The sequence below is a fragment of the Neopelma chrysocephalum genome, unplaced genomic scaffold, assembly GCF_003984885.1.
Source record: "Neopelma chrysocephalum unplaced genomic scaffold, ASM398488v2 Primary Assembly neopelma1_74, whole genome shotgun sequence".
NCBI lineage: Eukaryota > Metazoa > Chordata > Aves > Passeriformes > Pipridae > Neopelma > Neopelma chrysocephalum.
This window is the reverse complement of record NW_020897735.1, coordinates 2,575,892-2,598,264: the sequence shown is the minus strand read 5'-3', so window position 1 is coordinate 2,598,264 and position 22,373 is coordinate 2,575,892. Positions and strand designations below refer to the sequence as shown.

Below are 22,373 nucleotides of genomic sequence, written 5' to 3'. Positions count from 1 at the left end.
ACAGGGTAAACCACAAACAGCTTTTTCTTTTGAATTGCTGGCTAACAGTGTGTAGGATCCATCCTGTATCCATGAGGGGCATGCAGTAGTAGATGACCAGAACCTGCTGGGGCACCACGTCTCACCAGCTTTCCTCCCACCAGGGAGGGACGTGCCACCCCTGATCGCCCAGACAGAACTATTGACCGAGTTGCTTATTGATTTTCTAATCATTTTCCAACACAGCCCCCCGTCCTGTGTCACTGCCAAGGCAGATCGCAAATTGAACTGCAGCTAAATTGATGGGGGATTGATTTAAACTCACCATAATTATTGGTTCTCTGCTGCCCAAGCCAGGCAAATCAATGTCAGCAAGAACAGATGTGCTCCTTTACAAAAGCTCAGCGAACACAGGGTGAGTGCTGATTTTGTAAGGCCAACCAGGAGCCAGAACTGACCCATCAGCACAGCCCAGGGAGTCAGGCTTAGCACAAACCAGCTTCTTCCTGTGGGCAAGAACGTAGTTGCACCCAAATGGGCTTTGGTTTTGCCCTGCTCTGATTTATTGGTGGGACATCTCAATGGGAAATCCTCTGCTCCAGGGGCAGGGAGATCTGTTATAAAGCTTTAGTGGTGCAGAGAAGCTGTGGCTGCCCCATCCCTGGAAGTGTTCAAGGCCAGGTTGGACAGGGCTTTGAGCAACTTGGCCTAGTGGGTGGCATCCCTGCCCATGGCAGAGGAGTTGGAACCAGATGATTTATAAGGTCCCTTCCAACTCAAACCATTCTGTGATTTATTGTACCCATAACTGCCCCATTCACCTGTTCATCTGTGCAAACCCCTCTGTGCAGGGGCTGCTGTTGCCTCTCCTGTTGGTTTTGCAGGCTGGCACTGGTTGCTGAGCTTGTTGGATCCCCCTGTTTGCTGTCCCTGGCATCTTTGTATTCCCCAGCCCCACAGTGCAGGGACACATCCCGTGTTTGTGTGTTGGCTCCCAAAGCTTTCTGTCCCTGGAGAGCTTTGTGCTGTGGCACAGAGCTGGCTGGAGAGCTGGGTCTGCTCCGAGCTGGGGTGGATGTGGAGGGGAGGAGGTGCTTTCTTTTGTAAATGTTGTGCTGAACTATTTGCCTGCTCTAATTAACGTGTATTAGGATGCTTAATTACAAACTGAAAGGAAACACATTTTGTGGTGGTTTAAAGCCAAAACTGGAGGAATATCCCAAGGGTGGCCTCGAGCAGAGCAAGGCTAAGGAAGGGAGGGCTTTGGTGACCCACTAACCCAGTCCCAGGGAAAGAGCCATCTTCTTCCTCTGTGGGCTGGGGAAAATGCTGAGCTCAGCATATGGATCAGTGCCAAGGCGAGAATTCGAAGTGACAGCTCAGAAAAGCTGTGACTGATCCTCTGGCTGTGGTCCTGCAGCTCCCGCTGACTTACAGTCCCATCCAGTTGCCTTCAGCACCCTGGAAGGTCCCTTGGGAGCTTGAGGGTGTTTGGGCAGAGCCCTGGACCCCCCCCCAATCCCTGTCAATGTGGGGAGAGCAGCAGAGACGTGGATGTGGTGCCGTGGAGCAGAAGATGCTGTTGCAGTCAGCCCTCCGTGTCCTCCAGGGAGATGCCTCCTCTCTGCCAATTTGCACAGCTCTGGTTCTTACAGCAGGGCCAGCAGACACAGAGGAGACCATGGGAGAGAAATGTTGTATCTGCAGATTCACAGCCTTATCCTGATCCTATTTCCCAGGCACAGATTGTTCTAAGTGTCCTCTCCTCCTTCATCATTATTCTGTATGTGCAGCTGGAAAGCTTCCTGCTCCGGTGTCTTCTACTGCTTCGTGCCTGGTCAGGGCTACTAATTCCTAAACTGTGTCTCTGGGACCCTGCCTGCTCTGCAGAGATGGGCAGCATCCTATTCCAGAGCCTTTTGCTGACAGGATCCTTTGATTGGAAAAGCCTTGTGCCTTCCCTTCCCACCTTACCTGGTGTCCCCAGGGAAGGTGCTGAGGTTTGCAATGTCCACCTGAGCTTCAGAGCTGAGGGCACAGGAGGCATTGTGGGGTCTGAGGGATGACTGGCACAGAGGTCAAGCCATCACAGTTGCTGCAGACAGGGCAGAAGCAGCTTTGGTGCTGCTGCCATAAGAAAATGACACAGGATTTGTAGGAGGTGGAGAGAAACTGCTCATCTACAAGAAAGATGGGGACGAACTTTTTAGCAGGATAGGACAAGAGGTGATGATTTTAAACTGAAGGAGGATAGGCTTAGAATAGATATTAGGATGAAAATCTTCCCTGTGAGGGTGATGAGGCCCTGGCACAGGTTGCCCAGGGAATCTGTGGCTGCCCCATCCCTGGAAGTGTCCAAGGCCAGGTTGGACGGGGCTTGGAGCAACCTGATCTGGTGGAAGGTGTCCCTGCCCATGGCAGTGGGGGTTGGAATGACATGAGCTTTAAGGTCCCTTCCAGTCTGAACAATCCAAGGACTCTGATTGCTCAGGGTAGGCCAGGACTCCCTAAAGCCCCTTTCTGCTGTCCCCCATGGGCAGTTTGCTTCTTGAGTAGCCAAGATTAAGTGTGGCTCAGCAGCCCATCTCCTGTCAGGACCCTGCCTGTATTGGTGAGCACAGGGTCCAGGGTCTCCTGAACTTTTATTAATATGTACAGCATTTTGCTCACATGGAAAATTGATTTTCTTTTTTAAGCACGAAGTATAGAGGTTTTATAACCTTTCTTCTGCTTGACAGAGGACATTTATAACCTGCCTTCATCACTACCTATGCAAGCTCCAGTCTAACTCATCTTCAAGAAATTCCATAATGCATTTTTAATTGTGAGCTGCTCCTAGACAAGATTTATGTATTTTTTCAAGGACTGGCCTTTTTGTTGTTGTATGTGTGCGTGTGTGTTTGGCAAAAAGGGATAAATAATGCAGGTGGAATAGTGCTTTAATCTGGATGACAATTTATCGATGGCATTTGCCACCCACTTGCTTTTTTCTTTTGGGGCAAGGAAAACAAGCCGGGGAACTGGAATTAAAAGCTAGAGCCAGATCTCCAGCTTATGTGACTCATCATGGTTGCATTGGCTGTGGAAAACTGATGAGCCTGGGATGCCATCCTGGCTGCCCCCAGTCCCGCTCTGCCATGGGCTGGTCCTGCCCACAGCAGGCAGCAAGATCCTTTTGAAGATAATGCCAAGGCCACGCTTGCTGGCCTGCCTGGTGCGGGTTGAGATGATTTTCTGGGTCATTCCTGAGCACTGAGGTGGTTTTCTGGGTTGGTCTCAGGTGCTAAAGTGTTTTTTCTGGGTTGCACTGGACTCCTCTGAGTCTCAGAGGAGCAGGTAACAAACCCAGAGGGTTGTCATGCTTTGCCCCACACTGGCCTGAGGCTTCATGGCTGTGTGATTTCACTGCCTCAGGGGTTCACCCTCCTCTGGAGGGAGGATGGGGAGCAAGGCTTTGGCAGCAACCAAGTCCTTGCCCCCTGGTCCTTGCCCCTTTCCCAAAGGCTGTGCAAGGTGATGCAGGGCCCATGGAGCTGTCCCATCCGTCACTCAGGGCAAACTCATCTCCTTTAGGTGTAAACAGAGTTCAGCAGCACTGGCTCTTGGATGGGCTGTGTTCTGGGAGGGCACCCACCGGGCAGGGGCTCCAGGGTAGGTGAGGACCCACGGGTGACCTTGCCTTGTCCCTCTCTCACTGCAGTGCCCTGAGGACCTGCGACCCATGAAGGATGGCACCGGTTGCTACGACTACTCCAAAGGGATCGACTGCTCAGATGGCTTCAACGGGGGCTGTGAGCAGCTCTGTCTCCAGCAGACCCTCCCTCTGCCCCACGACCCCTCGTCCAGCACCATCTTCATGTTCTGTGGGTGAGTCCCCTCCAAGGCTCCTGCTTCTCCCACTAGCAGATAAATAACCCCTTCCCTTCTCCATCCCTGCCAACCTTCCTACGCCACCCATCCCAACCCAGCATGCCCAGCAGCAGAGCTGGGCGTCCAAGAAAAAGGCTGTATATGGAGCTGAATTCCAGCAGGGAATAAAGGCACCTGGTTTGCCTGTGGGCAGGAGTGTATGGAAGTGTGAGGAGCAGTGTAAGCAGATGCACCTTCCTCCTCTCCCCCACTGTGTGATGGTACAGTTTGATCTGTGACTCACCGTGAAGGGACCCAAAAATTGTACATTGTGTGTTGGAGGGGGAAGATGGAGGATTTGTTTAAAAAACACTACTTAAATTTATTTTTTTTTTCCTCCTCTGTGCCTCTCTTAAAATAGAGTTTCATCCCTGATTTTGGCCGGGATCCTATAATCCTACACAATTTAGCATTTTCTCTCAGGAAGATCTCCCTGGCTGCAGTGTGCTCTAAAAGGAGCTCAGTGATTATCTGGCTTTATGCTGCACAGCTGCAGACATCCATCGCCCACCCCGGCTCTGCCGGCTGCGTCCCATGGCTGGTTCACACTTTCGGGCACACCCAGGACCCTTCACGTCCCAGTGGGAAAGAATAGGTGAAGAAGAGGAAAAGGAGCCCTTTTGGAAAGGAAATGCCCACAAGCAAGAGGGGGAGCAAATCCCTAACAGTAACTCAAAGGGGTTACCCTGTCAAGTCTCGATGCTGCAAGTGCAGCAGAGACCTTGTGCAGCCCTGGCTGCTCCCTGGGAAGAGCAGCACAGGGAGCTTTGCCTGTGCCAGCTTCTCCTTTATTTATCCCTTATTGCTGGATTGTTTTTTTTCCTGCACTACCTTCTTTTTATGTTGTTGTTTAGCAGCACAGAGTGGTTGAGTCATCAAGAGAGAGCATGTTGCCTGTTCCATGCCTGCAGAAAGGGTTGGAAATCCATATAGGCATCCTTTGTAGGGCGGATCTAGAAAAACTTGGGACATTCCATGGTCCCCATCCGTGCCCATGCAGGGAATCCTCATTTCAGTCTTCCATTCCCCAAGGACAGAGACTGTTTCCCAGGTTTTTTTTCCTCCTTTTTTTTTTTCTTTTCCATAATCCCTGTTCAAGGTTGAGCTGCGCTTTGGGAACAGGCAAGGAAAAGTGTGACAGACGGGTGGGAGTTTCACTTGCAGCAGTAAAATGCAGTAGAGGAATGGGAGGGGGAAGGAAGCCTGGATGGAGATGGGAGTGGTGTTAGCAGAGTGCTGTGGCTAAGGGGAGGAAGGGGCAGGCAGGGAACAGAGGTTTCCCTGTCAGCTGGGAGCCACAATGCTGAGAAAAGAGCTGGAGGAAGAGGAGGAGGGAGGCAAGTTAAGCACATATACAAAAGATTCCACTGAGATTTCTCGTGTCTGTAGTTAAATCACATCCCTACTGCCTGCCTCAGTTCCCTTCCTGTCTGTTGAAGGTGAGCATGTGCATCTTACCCACAATATGCTTGAAAGTGGGATCAAGGAGCAAAGGAGCAGCCATGCTGGAGCTGCTTCCTTGCAAGAGAGCACTGCTGGGTGGAAAAAGGGGCAGGAGCTTGTTTTTGCTTTGCTGTGGCCTGGGGAATGTTTGTACCTGAGCAGCAGATGCACAGTGGGCTCAGCTCTGCTCTCCATCCAGCGCAGGGGCAGCTCCAGGCAGGACAGCATGGAAACAGAATGGTTTGGGTTGGAAGGGATCTTAAAGATTGTCTTTTCCAACCACCCTGCCACGGGCAGGGACATCTTGCACTAGATCAGGGTGCTCACAGCCCTGCCCAACCTGGCTGCAGGCAGATAGGGCTGTGCTGCTGCAGGAGGGAGGAGGATTGGGAACCATGTGCTTGTTTGCTGGTTGCCCATCCCAGCCTGGGCAGAGGATCTGGGCTCTGTGACCCCTTCTCCTGCCCAAGCAGCTGCTGCAGGTGTTGGTGGTGCTTGGCTGGGCTTGGCAGAGGCTCGTGGGGTGGGATGCTCTATGCCTGGCCCATCTCATGTAGCTTGTGGTGCTCCTCAGGTGCGTGGAGGAGTACAAGCTGGCCCCGGATGGGAAGTCCTGCCTGATGCTCTCTGACATCTGCGAGGGCCCCAAGTGCCTCAAGTCGGATGCCAAGTTCAACGACACCCTTTTTGGGGAGATGCTTCACGGCTATAACAATAGGACCCAGCATGTCAACCAAGGCCAGGTGTTCCAGATGACTTTCAGGTATGTCCTGGTTCTGCTCCTAGTCTTGGGAACAGCAGGATGGTGAGACAGGACCAAGGTCCAGTGGTACAAAGGCAGCATCTCTGATATGCTCACTAGGGGAAGAGAACAAGAGGACAATAATCATCTATGGCTTTCCTGCTTGCTTATCCCTCCCACAGGCAGCAACACAGGACCCTCCTGGGCCAGTGTGTTTCTCATCAGATGAGTGTTTAATTGTGTTCTGGGGCTTTTCTCGGTAGTGTTGCCTCATCTCTTTCTGAACACTGATGTCTTTCATCTCTGCAATATCCTGTGACAATGAGTTCTGACGTTTAATTGCTGTAGTAGGAAAGAGCATTTCCTTTGGCATATTTTCAGCCTATGCAAGCTGGTTTTATTCAATGTCCCTGTTACAGCACTGGGAGGAGCTGTGGATATAGCATGATAAATAATGTAAATGAGCTGGAGGTAAATACCTTCTCCTTGCAGTGCTCACAGAGGAGAGCTTGCTGAATTCAGGGCTGGACAATGAGTTATTTAGTTATTTTTCTTCAGTTCTCCTGAATGCAGCTGCGTTTTGATCAGGTGTAAGGCAGGGTGGGTGTATGAGTTTCAAAGCAGCAGCACTGACCACAGTCAGGAAAGAATCCAGCCCACATCCCACCCAGACATGGCTCTTCCCTGCCCAGCACCTGCACTGAGCGTTTCTTTCCTGTTTGGGCACAGAGACCTCATTGCTGCCTCCAATTTTAACTGGAGCTGTGGGTGCTCACCCCTGCTGACCACAGAGTTTTGCTGGGTGCTCTTCCCCGAGTGCAAAGCTTTCCTGGCTGTGGATTCAGGCTGAACTCTGGCCTTCTGCTGTCTTGATGGCAGAAACATTACAAGCTCCATCAGCACAGGGGCGCCGAGAAAGCTGCAGCCAGCAGAGTGCTTAGAGCCAGCAGAGCCTCAGCCTTTGCTGGAAGTGAGAATTGACAGGACACAAAGGCAATTTTCCCACTGGACTCCTCTTTGCTTTCTCTCCCTCACACATTACAAGCATCAGTGTGTCCATCAGAGCAGAGCCAGGGCTGCAGAGATAAAGTTTTCCAGGAACTGGTGTGTCTAAGGGATGTTTTGTCGCTTCCAGGTAGCAAATGCATCCTCTGTCCTTATAAATTCCAGCTGGAAAGCACACAAGGTTGTCTGTGGGGGTGGTTTATCCTGGGATGTGGCTTCTCCAAGTTTCCCCCTCTGAGGGCATCCCGGGGATGGCGGGTTTGGGCAGTGCAGGGCTGGATCAGGAGTGGTTTGTGCTGAAGCTGCCCTTGGGATTAAACACTTGAGGTGTTAGGATGACATCTTCCAGGGGCCAGAGCCCAAGGCCCTTGGGGCTCTGCCTGACAGGTTTTGTGGCTAAAAGAAAGGGCTGTTAGTGATCCATCCTCCTTCCCACATGCTGGATGAGATATGGCGAAGGTGTGGGGAAACTTTTCCCAGTGAGGAGTTGCACAGTGACAACCAAGTTCTTTGCTTAACCTGCTGTCCCAAATAGGGTTTTCAGTGTCCTAGTCCTGGGTATAACAGCTGTGAGGGTCAGGGGAAAGCAGGTCTGAAACAAGGGCAGCCTGCAAAGCTGCCCACGTGGTGCAGAGTGTAGCGTGCGATGAACTGGCTCGGCAGAGCTCAGAGCCTGGAGGGAGGCAGCACATCTTGCTCCAGAAATACTTCCAGCAGCCTGAGAGGTCAGGCCGGCTGCCCTTTCCCATTTGAATGTAGTCTGTCGGCTCCAGAGGCAGCAGGCAGGGATGAGGAGGGCTCAGTTCCCAGAGCACAGTGTCCTCCCCCACGGCCAGGCTGCCCAGGGTGTCGGTGGGTTACGCCGTAGAAGCACCATTACATCATCTCTTAACAAGGGAAGAGAAGGAGGTTAATGGAGAAGAAATTATTAACTAAAAGATGTAATTTGCCTCTGATTTTCATAGATATTCAAGAACCTCTCTGAGCATTAAGGCACCAGCTGTTAGAGAAGCCCTTAATTTGGTGCATTTGAAACATAGCAGGAAGCTGCCTAATACCAGGGATTAAAAGCCTGTTTCTGCAAAGTAGGAGCAAGAACCTGCTATCAGAACAAGGGGCTGAGTATTTTAGAGGGATTTATAACTGCTGGGATCCTTTAGCTATGCAGATGTGACAGTCCTTTGAATGGTGTCTGCTTCCCATGTCGCCGCATCTTCAGTGTCTTTAATAAATAGGATATTCTGGATTTGCCAGGCATATCAGCATGGTGTTGGGAGGGAGTCTTTGTGCTGGGAAAAGCTGCCTCACACACCCTGGCCTGGGCAACACCTCTCAGTTACCACAGAATTTCCATCCCATTAGGGTCAGGGGGGTGTGTTTGCCACCTAAGGGGCTGCAGCACTGATTGGAGTCTCTGTCCTTCTGGTGGCTGTGTGGTCACACAGAATCACAGATTGGGTGAGGCTGGAAAGGACCATAGTGGGGCATCTGGTCCAGCCTCCCTGCTCAAGCAGGGCCATCCCAAAGCACATGGCACAGGACTGTGTCCAGACAGTCCTTGAATAATCCAGTGAGGGAGAGTCCACACCCTCTCTCTGGGCAATTTGTTCCAGTGCTCGGTCACCTGCACAGTAAAGAAGTTCTTTCTCAGGTTCAGGTGGAACTTCCTGTGCTTCAGCTCCTGCCTGTTGCCTCTTGACCTATTGTTTGGCCCCACCAAGCCTGGCCCATCCTCTGACACCCTCCTGGCCGTGCTTGGCACTCACTGGGATGTAGCAGGTGTAGCACCAACAGCTTTAGTGTGTCTGACCAGCTGAAGAGGATGGGGATGTGCAGCAGGAACCTTCAGGATGCAGAGTAAGGATGGAATGCAGGACAGTGGGCTGGCAGTGGGAGAGCTGCACACCTTGGGAGGTCCCAGACCTCAGACCAACACGCTGCCTCAGATTTTGGTTTTCCCCTTTAACTGGTGTCATTTTATGCAAGGGGGGTCAGGCAGCACCCAGGGACTTCAGTGATGTGACTGAGGAGATGGGAATGCCCAAGAGAAGGATGGAGGAAGTAGATACTGGCTGCTGAGACCAGCCAGAATGTAGCCACAGCAGGGCTGGGCAGCAGGCAACCTGGTTCTTGCTGCACCATATGTGCTCCATATAGACACCAAGCACTGATGGAACAACTTACTGTGTTGCCTAGAGCCTGTCTCTGCTCCCACGTCCCTTTGTGCTGGTGCCAAGGACCCTTTCCCCATCCATCAGTGACAATGGAGCCACAGGCCAGCAGGATGCGAGCACCACAGCCTCCCTGCAGCTCAGCCATCAGGAGTCAGGAGCTCTGTGAACACTGTTTTCTGTACTAAGGTGGCTTAATAACCACTAATTATTTCTGTGGAGGTTGGGGTGATCTGTTGGACATGCCAGCATCAAGGTTCCTGCTCAGAGGAGTGCCCCATGTCAGTGCTGCTGCTGCTGTTTTATTGCAAGGATTTAAATCAAAGCACTCCTCCAGTGTTGCTTCTCCTGTGTGGTCCCTTGTGGGTGCTTTGGGAGGGGTCAGAGGTGGGATTTTCCATCACACATCAAACCCCTTCCTTGTTCCTTCCACCACTGAGCCAAAAGCACATTCAGAGCCACCTTCTTCTGGGCACCCCTCTGCTTTCTTCGAAAAAGGTTCTTCTCATAGACAAAATGCTGTGTGGTGTTAATAAGTAGATGAGATTGGAGCTGATCTATTCCAGTCACACCTTCCAGTCTAGCTGGGAGGCTCAGCAGCGGATCCAGCTCACTAAAGACTAGATTAGAGCGATTTTCCCCCTGTTGCCTCACGGTGGGGCAGAGCCCAAACTCCGTGCCGTTCCCAAATCACTGAGGAATTATTTTCCAAATGGTTTGTTTGTTCGTTCTTTATCTGTTTTTGTGCCGTCTCTTTGCCATGAGGGAATAGAGATTTTTGTTTAAAAGCTGTTTGCAGTTTCAGACTGTTGCTTTTATGCCATTAATATGGAGAAATCCCAAAATACTGCCTGTGGAGTCAGCTTTACTTGCTGGATTATTGCTGCATGGCAAACAGGATGTCAAAAACGTGGGGCAGAGCACTCCCCAGGAGCATCCATCTGCCCTGACCAGGGTCCATTCCTACCTCTGCCTCTGGTCCTGGCTCTTGCTCCAGCTTCCCCTAGCCACAGGACACAGGGAATACCCATGTAGCCCCCATGTGATTCCCTCCCAGCAGAGATGCAGCGACTCTGGGGAGTTTCAGGGTGTTGAGGGGCAGATAAGGAGCTAAAATTGTTTGGTGGCTGGAGGGAGGGAAAGGATTCATGTTGCTGCTCCCGCACTGCATAGACTCTGCTGAGTCGTGGTTTCCCTTCTCCATATCCAGGGAGAACAGCTCTGGAGGATCCAGGGGTGCTGTGCTGTGCTGTGCCATGCCATGTCGTGCCATACCATGCTCTACTGTGCAGAGTATTGGAAATCGGTCCTTGTGGGATGCTGTTCCTCCCACTCCCCCCCTATAAAACAGGGCTGCTGCTTCTTTCCAGCCTTGGGGAAGGAAAAGGGCAGGTTGGAGGTGGTGCTGAGCACAGCTCCGAGGAGGCCGGGGTACCACAGAGAGGGATGGGCGCCCACCCCAAGCGCTGCCAGCCCGCAGCTCTGCCTCCACACAGTTCCATTCATACTGTCAGGTCACTGAACTGATGCAGGGAATTGTCATAATATTGATGGGGAGTTTGGCAAGTTAATTTTAAATCTGTCACTCCTTCCCCTCGACGCTTCTCAGCCCTTAATAAACCAGCGCAGTGACGGCGGGGTGAGCTGGCAGCTCGGCGCCATCCCTTCCAGGGCTGTTTTGGGAAACATCTCCACTCTGTCGTACCCCCTGCACCTCATGGGAGCTGCACCTGGTTCCCTCCCACCCATGGGTGCTGCCAGGGGCTGGGATGGGGACTCAGCTAGGCACAGCATCACATCTGGGTGTGAGAAGCCGGGGGACTTTGCTGGTGGTGTGTGGCTTGGAGCTCGCCAGTCAGCCGTGGTGGGGACATCCTGCTCCCCCCCAGCATCACACGTGGAATGTCTATAACTAGTTAAATTAACACTTGATTTTTTCCTATATGATTCCCTCTCTTTGAAACCTCCAAGCACAGGAGTTATAATTGCACTGTTTATTATTCCTATGCTGGTGAGCTCAGCACCAGCCCGTGCACCAATGCCTTGTTTACCTATTACCCTTCAGGCCAGGATAATGGATGGATCTCTTTTCCAGTGGCTGCCTTCCATTTCATTCCTCTTTTTATTATTTGTTGCTGCAATTCTATTACCTGTTCACAACTCTGAAGCCTCAGACATGCTAGTTGGAAGCAATGATGTCTTTCCAAGCCAGGCTAAAGCCTCACGCCGTGGTGCTCAGTAGCAGCTAAGGGGTTGTGAGCAATTTAGCAGGTCTGTGGAGGTGGGATAAGTTGTGGGATGTGATGCTCCACTCCTGGTATGTGCTGTGCAGGAGCACTGCCTGCTCCCAGCCAGGGATGCTGCCTGCAGAGCAGAGATGTCCTGGTGCCTGTGTGGCCATGCCAGACGCAGCAGCTTTGCATCCTCTAAAGGGCCCCTCTCTGAGCTGATTTTCCTCAATCCTATTTTTTCTACCTCTCAACCTGGTGTTGGGAACATCCTGGCAGCTTTTTGAGTCCGTACAGCACTTTTCAGAGCCCATAACAGGTTTCACACATGTACTTTGAGCACACCTTCATTGGCAGGCTCAGCAGTGAGATTTTATCACTCTGTTCTATAAATGACTAATGCAATTAGCACCCCACTCCTTCAGTTGGGTCACTGTTACATCCCATTTCATTTCAAAGTTCTCATCCCACCAGAAAGGAGGACAGATCATGTGGCATTGAGCTGGTGGTCTGCAGCCACATGCTTTTGCACTGGGTTAGAAGCATTTTTTATTCTTCTAGAGAAACAAAAGCAAGTGTAGTGCCAGTGATACCCTAAAGACAGAGCAAGGGTCCAGAGTGAAAGAGGTGCTTTGTGATAGAGGTTGTTTAGAGAGAGGTTCTCAGAGGTTCCAGAGGTTCTCAGGCTGGTTCTGTACCTGGTGCAGGTAGGATTTAGGGAGTGGGCCACTGTGTACTCAGTGACCATGGGCACAGCCATCAGAGCCAGCTCCTGCTCCTGCTGCCCCATCCCAGCTCCAGATGTGCCTCTGAGCTGCTCCATTTTGTTCCTGTCTGTGCAGGCAGCAGGGTAACCTCACACAGGTCTCTGCTGTCTGACCATTGCCTGTGAGAGCCCTACCTCTCCCAGCCTGTGCCTCAGCCCTGGTGAGGAGGAGGAGGAGGAACAGGGATGGCCAGGGTGGAACCTGCCACTGCAACCAGACCCCAAAACCAATTCTACATCCCTGATTGTGAGATTCAGATTAGGAAAAAATTCCTTAATCAGAGGGTGGTGAGGCACTGGCACAGGTTGCCCAGAGAAGCTGTGGCTGCCCCATCCCTGGAAGTGTCCAAGGCCAGGTTGGACGGGGCTTGGAGCAACCTGGGCTAGTGGAAAGTGTCCCTGCCTGTGGTGGGGGGATTGGAAAGCTCTTGCAGACACTGGCACAGTCTAGAGCCAAGGCACTGCTGTCAGAGACAGTAGCAGCACCCACTGGAGCTGATGGAGCATCACCCACAGGCTTTTCTGGGTTTGGGGACCAGAAATTTCCTTTCTGTGGCAGTGGAGCTGCCGCCCCTGCAGCGAGGGATGCTGAGGAGCTGTTCTTACACTGTACCCCTGCTCCCCCAGCCCCAGCAGCGTGGTTGTGCCTGTGCAGATGTTTGTATTCTCTGCAGCTGATGAAAATATTCATTATCTTGTTAGCTGCTGCTGCGGCGGAGCAAGTTCGGATTTGCATTCCCAGAGCTCATCACGCAGCGCACACGGAACCTGCCACGCAGCAGCACTAATTGGGCAGTGCAGTGCTGAGCCCGGGCAGGGAACCCTCCCTCCTGCCCTTCCCACTGCCACGCTGCCAGGCCCACAGGGATGGAGGGCAGAAGTGCTGGTTATGCTGTGGAGGCGAGAAGAATGATGGAAGCAGGAGGCGGGGGAAGGCAGCAGGCGTCGGGGCTTGCTCTGTGTGTTAGCTGGATTGGGAAGCAGTGGGGAGGAGTGCTGGTCCCTGGGCAGGGTGGAAGCAGGCAGCGGGATCCCAGTCTGGGAATGCTGCTGGGCAAGGCAGGTGTGTGTGTGTGTGTATGTGAAGGTCCTGTCTCCTGACTCTGGGAGCTTCTTGTGGGATGGGAGGTGCAGGGTCTGGGGGCATGCTCATCCATCAGGGAGCTGAGCTGGTACACAGGCTCCTTCTGCAAGGACCCTGCTCTGCTCTTGTCAGCCTGGGGCCCTCGGGGGACTCATGTCCCATGACCCCTGTCCCCACATACAGCTGTCGGGGGTTGAGTGAGGTTTTCTGGGTCCACCTTGTGAAAAGTTGATGGTGACACCCTTTCCTTGAGTCTCAAGCATGAGGAAAGGATAAAGGTTTGAGAGAGAGGCCAGCAGTGTGCCCAAGTGGCCAGGAAGGCTTATACCAGCAATAGTGTGGCCAGCAGGGTGGCCAGGGCAGTGATTGTCCCTCTGTGCTGGGCACTGGTGAGGCCACACCTCAAATCCTAGGTTCAGTTTTGGGCCTCTCATGACAAGAAAGACATTGAGGTGCTGGAGCTTGTCCAGAGAAGGGCAGCAGAGCTGGGGAAGGGTCTGGAGCACGAGTGTGATGAGGAGCAGCTGGAACAGTCTGCCCAGGGCAGTGGTAGAGTCCCCATCCCTGGAGGGATTGAAAAGGCATGTGGATGTGGCACCTGGGGACATGGTTTAATGGTGGGCTTGGCAGTGCTGGGTTAATGGTTTGACTCAGGGGTCTTGAAGGTCTTCTCCGACTTAAATGATTCCACGATTCTATGGAATGAGGAGGAGACACCCAGGAGTTTTCCCCCTTCCCTGTGCTGTGGGGAGCAGTCTGCAGGATCGACTTGCTGACCTGCTGGCCTTTCCCATATCTGACTTTTTATGATGCTAATTATAGCTGGTGTTATTGCACAGTTAATCTGCATTATTAAGAGATGTGGTGGAGATTGGTTTTGTAATAACAGCTCAGATTTATGGAGTACCTTTCATCCCAGGGGGTCCTTATTGGTTTTATAGCCTTGCAGTGGTGGACAGCCTTGGAGAGAGGAATTGCTGCTTCTTCCTTCCTCATCTGACACGTGCTGCAGCTGCTCCTGGGCCAAAAGGGCTCTGCACCCACACGGGACACATGAAAATAAGGGTTATGTTCAGCTGAAAAGCAAGAAGAGAGAGAGGCAGGAGGGTTGGAGGCAGTAAATTGTAATCACACAACTTTAAGCTGTGAGAGCAGTGTTTTTCCATCATGCTATGGGCACTGTGGTGGGCACCATTAGCATGGGCTGTGGGTTTGTGCCACTCACACCATGGAGCCACTTCAGTGTCCCCTCCAGGGACAAGGCTGACACCTACCAGCCTGTGACTGCTCTTCCTCACTAGTGCCAGCACTGGTTGATGGAGATTGCCCATCCAAGGACTAAATCAGCTTGACATTGACTTAGCAATGCAAATCCTTGCTCCAGGCAATGCAGTCAGGAGCAGGCACCAGCATGGGGATATCTGAGTGCTCCACAGCTATGCCAGCTGTCGAGACATACCTGCTTCCCAGGTAGCAGCAGGGCTTGGATGCAATCCTCAGTGCAGCAGAAAATCTTGTGTTCCTCTTACCCATCCCAGGTGTTCTCTCCAGAGATGGAGGATTTGCTGTTCTGTGGGTTGTGGTGTAATTCCTGACTGCATAAACCTGGAGGCAAGTGCTGGGTTTGGGCTTGAGCCCCAGTAGTTGAACCCAGAAGTGGTGGACAAGCTATGCTGGGAACCCTCCTGTCCCCTGTTGCATCCCACCCACAGGGCACGTGGCATAACCCAGGAGATCTAAATCTTCACTGCACACGGTTCCTGGGCAATGGGACCTGGCTTGGATGCTGGAGCTGTGGCTGAGTGCACAGGAAAGCAGGACCAGCCCAGCATCCCTCACCCTCCTCCCCATACCCCAGCAATGCTCCTCACTGCTGTGCTCCCTCCCTGCCAGCCAGGCGAGGAGTCTCCCATGGGCTGCTGCCTTCAATAACAATTTTCTGAAGATGAAAGCTCGGGGCGTTTGTGCCGGTTCATTTCTCCCCCAGCATGGGCCGAAGGAGCCCAGTGCAGGCAGAGCAGCCTGTGTGCCTGATCCCAGCTTTCCAGGGATGGTGCCACTCACCAGCTGTGCCCATGCCCATGGGCAGCAGGCGAACATCTGGAAGGTGTGATGGCACTGCCACTTGTCATCAGGCAGCCCGTGTGCGATGGCTGCAGAGCTGGGAGGAGGGAAGCAAAGTGGGAGGTGCTCCAGGGCACCTCTCTGAGCCTGGGAATGGGGCTGGGTTCTGCCATTCCCTGGGAGGACGGCAGGGGTGAGTTCACTGCAAGGTGCTGTCACCCCGCCCTGCACATCGTTAGTGGTTTTCCATAATTAACTCCGCACACAGAAACACGGCTCTGCAGATGTGGTCACAAATTCCAGCTCATTCTCCATATGCTGTGACTGCCTGACAGTGCCAGGGAGCTGCTGCTTATGGGAAGTGTCCCCAAGCACTGCCCTGCCTGGGTACTGCCATTGCCTCCCTGCATGTCCCTGTCCCTTAGGACACCAGGCTGGTAGAGCTGTGGGCTGGCCAAGCATCCTTTATGGGCACCTTGGGCAGGCACTGGGCATCACTGGGGTCACCCCAGGCTCAGGATCCTGGCACAGGGATGCTGGTGCAGCTGGAGCCCATGCTGGCACACGGGAGGTCTGGTGCAGAGGGGAAGTGGGAGCATTAGCTGCGTTGAAATGACTTTGTCGGAGTGCCAGCATATGAAATGTGTGGTGGTATTGCAGCCCTGCCACTGCCTGTGGCTGTTTTTCTTCTGCTTCTAATGACTAATAGAGAGAAGACAAAACAATTTCTATTAGTTTCTCCCACGCCGCAGTGGGTTTCTTATTTTCCAAACCTCATTAGAGTTGTAATACCATGGTGGTAGTCAAGAGCAGTCCGAATCACCCTGGGGGGAGAGAAGAACCGAAGAGATATGATGTGCAGCCCAGTATTAACACTGCTCCTGACTCATTTCCAAGGTCCCTCCTGATTCCTTTCCAAACTCTTACGCCTTATCTTCATCTTAAAGGTTAACGATGAAGCTTAGGAGAGAGGGGGAAAAAATGTTTTAAGATCTCAAATTGTTAAAGAGAATGGATGTGTGTGCTGAGCGGAGAGCTGGGTCCGCATTTACATTGGAAAGGCAAATATTAATATTAAAGGCAGTTCTTGTGCTTCCCAGGAAGCTGCGGCTGGGCTGTGGGTTTCCCTGGAAAAGCTGCTGGTGCGAGGGGCTGCTGTGCCCAAATCCCACAGGAACTGGATGCAGCTCAGGCACCAGCCTCGCGCCAGCTCCTTGGGAAGTCCTGGCGGGTAGTCCTGGCTCCTCTGAAGTCAGTGGGAGTTTTGCATTTGTTGCCTCGTTACAAACAATGCCAAGGGAAGCGCCAGGGATGGAACTGACTGAGCAGCGCTTGGGAAGTGATTGCAAACAGCACCCAAACAACCCGCGGGAGAGGACCCGCGGCCCTGGCTCAGCTCAGCGCTGAAATCATCACCCACAGGGAGTGTCCAGGCATAGAAAAATCATCCCCACAGGGAGACCTGCCCACATCATCTCACACTGGCCGCAGCCTGGTGGGCAGGAGCTCTGTGAGCTGCTCCAGGAGGTCTGTCCGTCATCTCAAATCGTAACAGAGCTGGGAGTTGCTGAGCTTATGGAAGCCGACAAGGTCAGAGCCTCTGGCTGTCAGTGGGGGCAGAGATAATGGAGGGAGACACCTTGAAGAGCAGATACATGGAGCCAGACATGGATCCTCCTGGCAGACACTGAGCAGCGCCAGCCCTTTGCAGGTGTGCGGATTTCTCATCATCCACATCAGGTGTTGGGAATTCCCCAGACCTTCCAGTCGAGGAGGGGTGGCACGTGCCTCAGATGTGTCCTCCTGGCCCTGCCACCAGGTTCAAGGCTCAGGACAAGGCTGCTGAGGCACTGTGAGAGTGGTGGGACCCTGGCACAGGTTGCCCAGAGAAGCTGTGGCTGCCCCAGCCCTGGAAGTGTCCAAGGCCAGGTTGGAAGGGGCTTGGAACAACCTGGTGTAGTGGAAGGTGTCCCTGTCCATGGCAGAGGGTTGGAATGAGATGATCTTTAAGGTCCCTTCCAACCCACGCCAGTTTGTGATTCTCTGATTCTTTTCCTTTTCTCTAGCCATGAGTGTGTCTGATTTTTATTTTTTTCCTTCACTCAAACATGGGGTTTTTTTAACCTTTATTAAAACTTCTTGCAGGAAATCATGTTTAAGCTTAGGTCAAGCACAGCAAATTTCAACCTCAAAGGGAATAATCCGTATATTTGCAAAGTTCTGTAAGAGAGTGAAAACTAGAGCTTTGCACAGGATTCCTCCTGCAGCCCTGACTCCACAAATAAGGCATAAATCCAGGTTTGTGAGCCTGCATGCTGCCTGCTGCACAGGCACCAGGCGTTGCTGTGGGAACTGCAATTTCCCAAATTTATTTTTACTTGGCACTCCATTGCAGCCTGTTCCCAACAGGCACTCCAGGGGAAGAAAGATCCACAGCCTACCACAGGATTTCACCCACAGGAGACACTCCCTACTGGAATAAATAAATAGCTGTGTAATGGCAAGCGGGGTGGGGAGAAGAGTAAAAGGTGATAAACAGGGGCTGGGCTATGGATATTCCACCTGAACTTTGTTGCCTCTGCTGGCCAGAGCCATGTGCTGGTGGTGGACCTTCTCCAGCAGCACATCTTCCCACTGGCTGCCTGCTCCAGGGCTCAGTGGAGCACAGGAGGGAGATCTCTGCTCCTGTCACTTGCCACTTCTCCATCTCAGAGCAAATTCCTTTGTGTTTCCTTTAGAAATGACTTCAGGACAGGATGCAATTTTTCTCCATGATGGTGAATATCATGAATATCATGTTCACCATCAGTGCTGCGGTGGTGGGCACTGCTGGCTGAGTTTCTCTCAGTGCTTGGTGACATTGCTTGGGGCTTCAGTGTTTGGGGGATGTCTGGAGATATCCGTGGGAAAATCAGGTTGGAATGGACCAGGATTGGAGGAGCATGATGCTGATGGACTTGGGCACAGGAGTTCTGGGGCCAGAGAGAGCTGCTGACCCGGGCTCAGGCATGAGTGGTGTGGAGAGTTGAGTTATCAGTTCAACACCAGCAGTGGTGATGTGAAAAGAGGTTGATGTTCCAGTGCGCTAATGGAGAAGGGAAAAGAAGTCACAGTCTCTGCTGAAACTTGCCTTTAGTTCCCAGGGAGGCAAAGGACATGCTGGGAGGAACGGAGGTGGTGGCAGTGCAGTGATGAGAACTATTTGTCTTCCTCCATCTATTTTGTACTTAAGAAACAACTGAAAAAAATCTCTGCTCAGGTTCTGCAGCTGTTTCAAGCAGAGTTGACAAATACCTTTGGATCAACTGAATTCTTGTTTTACAAAGAATAAACTGTTCACTAGGAAGGAATCCCATTCCCTGCAGTGCTGCCCCCACCACCTGTGCACTTCTGTCCGGCTGCCACTGGTGTCTCAGGTCTTAAAGTCCCATGTCCAGATGTCATTTGCTGGCTGTTCCCCTAACTGTGCCATGGCTGGAGTCCCTGCATGGCACCATGTGCCTGGTGACACAGGCACTAGTGGTGTTTGCAGTTCCTGCTCCCATCCACGGTCCCTGGTGAGAGCCACCACCCTTTGCCCTGGTTCTTGCTGTCCCCTCCCATTCTTCACTGTCCTCAAAGTGAGCACAATGAGGGAAGAAGAGTCACAGTTCTGCCACTGAGGGTCTCTCACAGCTGTGCCAGTGTGGCACCACAATTAGTATTCCAGTGCTGGGATCAAAGAGCCGTGGAGCTGGAGCCCAATCCAAGGGGGAACAGGAGGTAGGAAGAGGGTCCCAGTTGCTCCCAGCCCCGTGGAGGATTTTGGGGCTCAGCCCAAGGGCAGATGAAGGGGATGGTGCTGAGCATCACCCCTGCAGACCCATCACACCACCGGCCTGAGGAGCACCGTGTATTCCCACAGGCACTGCGGCCCCAGCGCTGGCATGATTTACCTCCTGAAACACCTCAATTTAAATGCTAATTCTCCCTGAACCAGGGGGTAAGGCAGCTATTGAATATTGTCAGGCTGTTTATTGCTGGCACTGAAGTGGGACACGCTGGAGACATGGAGGGATGGGCAGCACAGAGTTTTACCTGCAGCATCAGGGGCTGATGGAGGAATGAGGGTGACGGCTGCGGCCGCACCGGAGGGATCAGGGTTGTGTGTCCTCTCTCTCCCCACAGCCTGGTCTGACCATACATCACTGCAAACCGTGGTTAAGGCTGAAAGCTAGGGAGCTGGAAGGGGCTCCAGGACCTGGCAAACCCCAACTAGTGTCACTTTTTTTATCCTGCCCGGTTCTACAGGGATGGGGCCTCACTGAAATTAATACCCAGTGAATTTGGAGTAAGTAACTGCTGGTTCGGAGGATTTGCATTAAACCTTTATAATTCACCACTTACCTTTTCCTAAGTGGCTGTGGCAACAGGATACTCTCTTTTCTGTCTCCCAGTGACTCCAGATCAATTTTTATTTTGGTGATGACAAGCTAAAAAGAAGCTATTTCTCAATGTCCCTGTGTCAGATGCAGGCTGGGCTCTCCTGAGCTTGCAGCCTCCCTGGTGGGAACTTCTCCAAGGGAAAGTTGGGTGAAAAGCTGGCACTAAATAGCCTCAAATCCATCATGTTCTCCCTGAGCCAATGTGGGACAGAAAGAAGCAAGATTAATAAATAATTCTTTGCCAGAGCAGGCGTGCTCTCAGACTTGCATAGCAGAAAGCGCGGTTCTCGCGTAGGCACTTTGCTGAACATAAGCTCACTGGATGATAATGTGATTAACATTTGTAGCTGTGCTGGCTCAGATAAGGGTAATTAAATCTCACGCTTCAGGGCATAAGCTAATCACTTGTGGGGTCATTTTATATATATATGTTTACCCCTTCATGAATATACTTGCCCGATTGCTGCAATGCAGATTGTTTATCCGCTGTCAGTGGTGGGTGGTGGCAGGAAGCCCCGTGGCAGCTGGTGCTTGGATTCACAGTGGGAGTTGTACAGGTGCAAGGAGGGTCTCCAAAAGTGTTGGTGGTCACAGTCTGTCCTCAAGGCCATGTCCTTTGGGAGCAGAGTGTGAAGGGAGGAAGCCACAGCTGACTGAGCCAAGGAGGAGAAGCTGCTCCTTCACCCAGTGGTGTTGCTAACAGGAAAATGAAATGAATGATCAGCTACCAGCTGACCTTTCCCTGCTGCAGGTCAGAATCCCACTGCAAGGTTGGCCCTGGCTTTCAGCATCTCAGCAAGGAGATGCAGTGCCCCAGGGTCAGGATTGTCATGCCTTGGACCAGGATCTGACAGCTGTGGCCTCATTCAGGAGGACCACAGGACTCCACCTACACCCCAGTGTCTGCATCAGGCTCTCCTGCTCCACCAAAAGCCCGTTTTGCTCAGGGGTGCTGTGGGACACTGGTCCTTTTTGGAGGCTTCCCATGGGCTGTATAAGATGCTGCCAGTGCTGGGAGAGCAGCAATGCAGCCCTGCACTGCACCGAGCCACGGCTGTGCCGCGTGACCTTGGGGGTGATGTTTAAGGTCAGAGTCCCCAAAAACATGGTTAGTTTGTGTTTCTGGTGTCAGAAGTACAGGAGAACAGCTGCACAGTGGGTTCTCACTGCCTGAGCCCCCATCCTGGTACCTGAGCAGCTGTTACCCCACCAGCACCCTGGGACAGGGGAGCTGCTGTCAGTTATCTGTGTCACCAGAGGTAACAGGCATGTTTTATGACTCCAAGGTTACACCAAGTGTCTATCAAGGCCAGGATTTTGAGCTCAGTTTAATCCAAACAACTGTCTTCCTCCTCAGCCCACTCTGAGCCCACCCTGCTGGTACCAGAGCTCTCTAAACCCTTTGGCTATTTGACCTTTCCCAGCACCAGACTCATTTATATGGAAGTCAGTTCCCTCCAAGTCAGGCACGTACTCTGGGTTGGATGCTGTTGGGGACCAGGGCTGAGAAGGAGAAACTGCATTTCCTTGTATATTGACTCAGTATCTGCAAAATGCCCCAGGAGATGCTTAGATCCCCAGCAGGAGAACACTGTGCCCTTGGGTGGATTCTGGAGAGAGCGGCGTGCTCGCTGCTCCACTCAGTATCTGGCAGCTGCTGCTTCCTGAGTGTTGGGGAGGTGCTGGGAGAGCAGAACAGGAGACAGAGGAGGATGTTGTGGGCCTAGCAGGTTTGCCTGGCTCCCCCCAATCCTGTTGGAATAAACCTGGCTCCATGATTGGTAGGAACTTCCAGGTCATGAAGGCACTGCTGTGACTCTTGGAAACGGAGCCCCAGGTGTGAATCCCACACCTGGTCCTGCTCCTGTGCGGAGGTGGCTCAGCAGGGAGCAGATGGAGGCACGTGCACAGGGATGCTGTCACATCCTTCCCCTTGTCTGTGTCCCTGTCCCTCCCACAGAGCCCGATGGCTTTGATCAGAGCTTCCAGAGAGCACAAAAGCCTGGCAGGAACTTTTTTTTTGTGCCTCCACAGCGAGCAGCGCGCGAGCCACGGGTTTATTATTTAGGCCCTGTGGAAGAGGAGCTGCAAGCCCTCTGCCGGCTGCAGATCCATGGAATGCCATGCCTAGGGCAGCTCTGGCAGCAGAGTCCCCTACCTGGTGTGTCCCCATCACCTGTGCTCCTGGTTTGCCATCCTGCACCCGCCGAGGCAGCGGAGGCTCTGCAGAGGGGCTGTGCTGTGCCCCCACCCTGCACCCAGCGGGTGCTCCCCCTGCATGGCTTTGGCTCATCCCTTCCTTGGGATGGCAGGGAGCAGGGGGCTGGAGATGGGGAGAGGGGAAAGAGATGCAGGAAGGGTTGGTAGCAAAAATGCATCATGGAAGTGCTCTTGAAGTTCTGCCTTGTGCTGCTGCTCCTTCATTTTACGAGAGCATGCTGTGGGCACATGTTGGTGTGTGTGCCCACACCTTGGTTCCCACTTGCCTCTTGTTTTTCCTTGACCTTTCAAGTGCAGAGCAGTTAAACAAATGGATTGCAGAAGCAGCCCAGCCTGCA

General features: G+C 52.6%; 1 protein-coding gene across 1 annotated transcript in view; it reads left to right on the top strand.

Moving 5' to 3' along the window:
- The window catches only part of ASTN2 (astrotactin 2), a 272,947-nt gene that overhangs the window by 130,535 nt on the left and 120,039 nt on the right, over window positions 1-22,373 (top strand). Inside the window, exons 11-12 of the mRNA XM_027687651.1 lie at window positions 3,680-3,846; window positions 5,906-6,094. Of these exons, the coding sequence (XP_027543452.1) occupies window positions 3,680-3,846; window positions 5,906-6,094 (356 nt within the window). The remainder of the gene's footprint in view (window positions 1-3,679; window positions 3,847-5,905; window positions 6,095-22,373) is intronic.